Source organism: Penaeus chinensis, chromosome 13, assembly GCF_019202785.1.
Source record: "Penaeus chinensis breed Huanghai No. 1 chromosome 13, ASM1920278v2, whole genome shotgun sequence".
Lineage (NCBI taxonomy): Eukaryota > Metazoa > Arthropoda > Malacostraca > Decapoda > Penaeidae > Penaeus > Penaeus chinensis.
In genome coordinates, this window is record NC_061831.1 from 20,703,536 (window position 1) to 20,709,937 (window position 6,402).

The window sequence follows — 6,402 nt, forward strand, 5'->3', positions numbered from 1 at the left end:
TCAAACAATTCAAGGCAAGCTTATTTTCAAACAATCCATAGTAGAGAATATGACTTGTTGGAACTGTGATGGTTGAGATTAGATAGTTTTACATGTCCTTAAATCTGTCATATTCTGAAGAATTGTCATGTTTTGTTTTTAAAATATCTTTCCACCGTAAAAGAAAATTTATGAATGTGACCAAATACTCATGTTAAATGAATGTCTTTTTTTGCTAAACAATCATCTAAATAGGTAGACTGCTCTTCTGCCATATAGCACTTCAAAGCAAAGTACCCGAGCTGGGAGATATACACAAGTCTTTCACTGCTGTTTTTTATCACAGTTTGCTCGTCCATATATTGCAAACATCTCTTGCTCTTATTATTTATTAAGATGTATCATACCAGATTACTCAAAAGGATACAAACTAATACATTTTCATAGTACAACTGTAATTTTTAAATATTTTTTTCTAGAGTAATTCTTCATCTACTATTACAAATGTTCACAAAAATCACATCTTACAATTCTGTTTCAGAGAGACTGCATAATGGATTCTACCAGCATGTTCTTCATTTTGAGTTTTCTTCTCAGTAACCTAACAGAATCAATTAAACTTAACCTGATGAATAACATATAGTGAAGGAATTAGGATAATGTATTACAAATATCATCACCTCTTGTCATAAAAAAGTAGCTTTTGCTTTTGCTACAATACCTAGCTTATGTTTAACCTCTGTCACCAGGTGCATGCACTGTTCACTGAGATTTTTGTTATATCAATTCTTTTCAGTAAAACACAAGGACACCATTTATGTGGAAACAAAATTACCAAAACAAAATAATGGTGGACAGTGTGCATATACATGTACTTCTGCTATCAACAGCTTATATCGTACCACTGGCACAGTGAATATGTACCATCCATTGTAGCTATAGTTTGTAAATTCCATAAGAAGTTAGTTACCCGAGTCAATTATTAGGGCCAAGTGACCTCTCCTGACTTTCCTATTCATTGTATTTTCATTTTTTTCTGATACAAGTAATATCATCACTGTTACTACAATTATTAATAGACTGGCAGCTCATGGAAATAAAACATAGGAAGTATCACACTGCAAGTTTCAAATAACAATAAGATAACAATATATTTCTTAAAATCATTAACCCAATGCCGACAGGTATGGCATGTACATACTTGTCATACCCACTGTGAGTTTACTTCATTAATTGTTTTTACACATAGATGGCTATTGTAGATAGTAATTATAATTTCTATAATAAAAATAACACCATTGATATTCACAGCATTAGCAAAACATACATTTGGAGAAATTTAGGAATGTTGAAATTAGGTAAGTTCACAAGGTCTACTAATTGACTCATTTGTGGTTAAACACTAGCAGAGCTATCTATGTGCAGGGACATCTCATAAGAATAAAGAAAATGAGCACAGAATTTCCCCCATTTTTTATTCATTTTCCCCGGCAGCATGTGGCTGAGAGAAAGATAATCAGAGAAAAAACTAATGAAACAAAAATAATTTAGTAAGCATTCATTTGTATGTATTGCTGGCCTGTAAACAAAACTAAAACTGAACATGGGGCTGACTGGGTCTAGGCTGCCTTAAATGCAATATTTGTGTAGCTATCTTGGTTTACACACTAATAATAAAGTGGGGTGGGGTGAATTGGGTAAGATAAAGTAAGGTAAGGTAAGGTAAGGTAAGGTAAGGTAAGGTAAGGTAAGGTAAGGTAAGGTAAGGTAAGGTAAGGTAAGGTAAGGTAAGGTAAGGTAAGGTAAGGTAAGGTAAGGTAAAGTAAAGTAAAGTAAAGTAAAGTAAAATAAGGTAAGGTAAGGTAAGGTAAGGTAAGGTAAGGTAAGGTAAGGTAAAGTAAGGTAAGGTAAGGTAAGGTAAGGTAAGGTAAGGTAAGGTAAGGTAAGGTAAGGTGGGCTGAGGTGAGGTGAGGTGAGGTGAGGTGAGGTGAGGTGAGGTGAGGTGAGGTGAGGTGAGGTGAGGTGAGGTGAGGTGGGGTGGGGTGGGGTGAGGTGAAGTTGGATATGGTAAGGTAAGATGAGGTGACATGAGGTGAGGTAAGGTAAGGTAAGGTAAGGTAAGGTAAAGTAAAGTAAAGTAAAGTAAAGTAAAGTAAAATAAGGTAAGGTAAGGTAAGGTAAGGTAAGGTAAGGTAAGGTAAGGTAAGGTAAGGTAAGGTAAGGTAAAGTAAGGTAAGGTAAGGTAAGGTAAGGTAAGGTAAGGTAAGGTAAGGTAAGGTGGGCTGAGGTGAGGTGAGGTGAGGTGAGGTGAGGTGAGGTGAGGTGAGGTGAGGTGAGGTGAGGTGAGGTGAGGTGAGGTGAGGTGGGGTGGGGTGGGGTGAGGTGAAGTTGGATATGGTAAGGTAAGATGAGGTGACATGAGGTGAGGTGAGGAGAGGAGAGGTAAGGTAAGGTAAGGTAAGGTAAGGTAAGGTAAGGTAAGGTAAGGTAAGGTAAGGTGAGGTGAGGTGAGGTGAGGTGAGGTGGGATGAGGTGAGATGAGGTGAGGTGAGGTGAGGTGAGGTGAGGTGAGGTGAGGTGAGGTGAGGTGAGGTGAGGTGAGGTGAGGTGAGGTGAGGTGAGGTGAGGTGAGGTGAGGTGAGGTGAGGCAAGATGAGATGAGGTGAAGATAGGTAAGATAGGGTAAGGAGAGATGATGCGAGGTGAGGTGAGGAGAGGTTAAGTTAGGCCTAATAATGGGAACAGTATCAAGGGGATGCAATCCTACTGGTAACAGCCCTTAACATAATTGGATATGATAATCACATATATGTTCACTAAGCAGCTATTGAAAGAGAATACTAGTACAAGTAAATGCCAAATCGTTAATGCCGTAACTTTACAGTCCCTTTGAATATAAAGGATTAATATCATAATAGCAAAACATATTTTGATAGCCAAATTACTGAACACAATGACCTGAACTTTATATATTATTGGTACCAGAAGTTCTTATGTCAAATATATTTGTGTCTGTTCAAAATGCTGACATGTTTGAGCACACGATGCCATTTCTGTCCAACACTCTATTTTGCCATACATACATGATGGATTCTTTATTGTCTAGGGCAGGGGTTGGGCAGCAGCAGCACCCAACAGGGTGCTGCTCTGCATATTATTTGTAATTTACCCTGTAATATCCCTGGTAGAAGACATGCCCTCCATTGCTATCAGGACCAAGATTATGGGTACTGGGGGGTTTCCACAGCATAATTTCTATATATTTTGGGAGTAGAGGATAAGAGGAATCCATCTATACCAATATCATCATGATCAGTCATGCGAAGGTATTCTGTATATTTACCATAACGAACACTTTTTAATGATTTGTTTGGTATGTATTTAGATAATGAAAACACTAAGATAGGGAAAATCCAAGGACACTGCCATAAAGAGTGGGAAAAACTACACTCATTGATATAAAAAACTAATCTGAACAGCAAAGAATGAAGTCAAAAATGAAGCAGATAGGTCACAACAAACATGATCCAGAGACTAAGCCCACAGAATTTAGGTGGAGGTCCGAAGAAGAGGCCCCAACTATGGAAGTATAACAATTAGGAGGGGGGTCCAGGGGTGATGCCCCAGGGTTAGCAAGGTTTTTGGTAATACAGCAATGTTTGTGGATTCCAAGTTGTGCATCCAATATTGTAGATTAGAGTAATAGGGACTTACTCTCAGAGGTGTGTAGTCATTTTGTGAACAATTATCATGAGCCTTAATGGAAGGACATCAAAAATAGGGAAGAGTACAAGACATCTTGTCTTCACTAGGGTCCACATTCATGCTGAGTTCTCCTTGCTGTTACAATGGTTACTATAAAGCAGTTATTATGACTCATAATTCAAATATAATATACTTTGATACTGAAATATGCTTGAAAAAGTAGGTATATATATTAATTGGAGAAATGAACTAGTTGAACTAAGTACAGAACATGTAAGGGCAATGTCCTAATTTAAAGGAAAAATGTGCATGCATGTGTTTAAAGCAAAAGCACATATGAGAGTATGTACATTCAAAAGTGCTATCTGACCCAATTGCTTGTAAATGCATTTATGAAATGTTCTGCTAGTTTAACCTTTCACCTAAGAGCATTAATATGTTCACTAACAAAATTTTGAATAAATGAATTTGCAGGCAATTGGCTTGAGAACACCTTTGGAATCACATGTCCTCATAAAACCCTTCTAATATAACTTTTTTCATACAGCATACTTGGAAAACTTAGTAATAAGTCTTTCATTTACCAAATTACATTCTATCTGCTGTATCAAAATCAGTCAGTGTATGACTATTATTCACAAGAGAACACTGAGTGACACCAATAGACCCCTTCCTCATACATTCTGGAAAGACAGAGCTGGGACTGGTTTGATGGTACATCACAAGGGTTTACATTTTCTATCTTGCCAAAATATACACATAGGAAGCTTGGTGGTCTTTACTACAGCAATTGGTAGCCTTTTAAATATTTGTTTGCATAATTATCTATCCCTTATTACATATAGCAGTGTCCTTTCAGTTCTTTTAAAGGGTATTATTGTCTCATTTTTCTATACCTTCGAGCAGTTATATTCTATGCACTTAATGAGTATACCTATAAAATTATCACAGTTCATCATAAATCCTGTATAATGAAAATAAACTATTAAATCATTAAAATGACAATAAGATCTGTAAAAATCTACTAAGCATTCTAATTCAAACCCATCTCAGAAATATATTAACTGGAAATTATCGTCTTCCAAACTTCACATTAACAAAATATCAACGTTAAACACCTTGTTTTGCTCTTACTTTTACACCAAACCTATTTTAACCCAATGCCTCCGGGAAAAATGAAAAAAAAAAATGGGGAAAATGCTGTGCTCATTTTTTATATTTTTGTGAAATATCTCTGCACACAGATGGCTCTGCTAGTGCTTAGCCACAAAGGAGTCAATTAGTACACCTTGTGACCTTACATGATTTGAATCTGCGGCAACAATGTATTTTTTGCTAGTGCTATGAATATCGATGGTGTTATTTTTATTATAAACATTATAATTACTATAATGTTATCAACATTAGAAACAACAAAATAAGATAACGTAAACTATTTTTGTAATTCAAAGAAATGGGTAAACGGGTGAGACAGGCAGCACTCGTAACTGGCTCACTGGTGACTTAGTACAAGTGTAGCCATCTAGGTGTAAAAATAATCAAACAAGTAACTTGCAGTGGGCACAGCACATACGTTATGCCCGTCAGCAATGGGTTAAGTGTTATTCTGACCCATGGAGTTATTTCTCAATACACTTCAAAATCAAGTACAACAAATACTGTAATAAAGTTCATTGCACATTTCATATGGTAAAAATCATACCATTCCATGGTGTCTGACAAGCCAAACATCAATCAAATAACTTCAAAGGGAAAACTGTGCGCCACAAGTGTAAAACATTGACAGGGGAAATAAATTGGGAAATAAGAAAAACAGCTGATTACAAAGCCCTGAGGAATGGAAGAGAAAATATAAAATTATACACATAATCTGTCCACTAAAGAGGACAATCACTCCAGTTACAAGGACTTGAACACCAACACTCTCCATTGCACGAAGACGTTGTCATCACATTCACCACAGAAATCACCACAGAATCATTAAAAAGAGGGCATGGGAGGTGAACGTCCTCGCCATCCCCGGCCCAAACTTCTCTCCCTCGCCCCCTCATTTCCCCATCTTTCATATCTTCCCCCCTTTTCATACTTTTTCCACCTTTCCAACCTTCGAAACACGACTTTGCAAAGGTGTCACGATAATAGTAGAGGAAGAACGGTGGCTGAGAAAAAAAACTTCCGAGAAATTTTCCCCCGAAATTCGTGTCGGGAAAAACACCATCCAATGCTGATTATCACTTGCACTGAGTAGAATCACATTAAAACCAACCTGAGGTTCCTTGTCCTTTCATCCGCTGCATATCAGAGTGTCCAGCGTACATATAAATGTCACTTTCGGATGGTCACACACAGTAAAAAGTCAGTTTTTTCGTCCACAATCTCCTCACAATCACTAATTCATGCGGCCATGTTAGTCGGAGGGCTCGATATCAGACAATAACTGACATGAAAACATAACATACCGACGGCCGATAGGTGGCGCAAGGGGGTTCCGTAAAACAAATTCAAACAAATGTTCACAACCGATCCTCTCCGGAATAGGATTCCATAGGTTTCGATCTTCCATGCCGGGTGATGGGGCGATGTGGCGAGATGACGATAGCAAGGGGGAGTAAGAGAGGTCATTCATGAGAGAGGAAGGGAAGGGCGAGGAGAATCCACTCTCCTCTCTCAGTCGGAATTAACATGGCGATTATTCACCTCCCTTCATGTATGAGGAAA

At 37.7% G+C, this 6,402-nt stretch overlaps 1 protein-coding gene across 1 annotated transcript in view; it reads right to left on the bottom strand.

The window, feature by feature from the left end:
* LOC125031466 (YTH domain-containing family protein 3-like) overlaps positions 1-6,104 on the bottom strand; it is a 28,954-nt gene extending 22,850 nt beyond the window's left edge. Inside the window, exon 1 of the mRNA XM_047622262.1 lies at positions 5,951-6,104. Coding sequence (XP_047478218.1) covers positions 5,951-6,002 — 52 coding nt within the window. The 5' untranslated portion in view covers positions 6,003-6,104. The remainder of the gene's footprint in view (positions 1-5,950) is intronic.
* Positions 6,105-6,402: the final 298 nt, after the last annotated feature.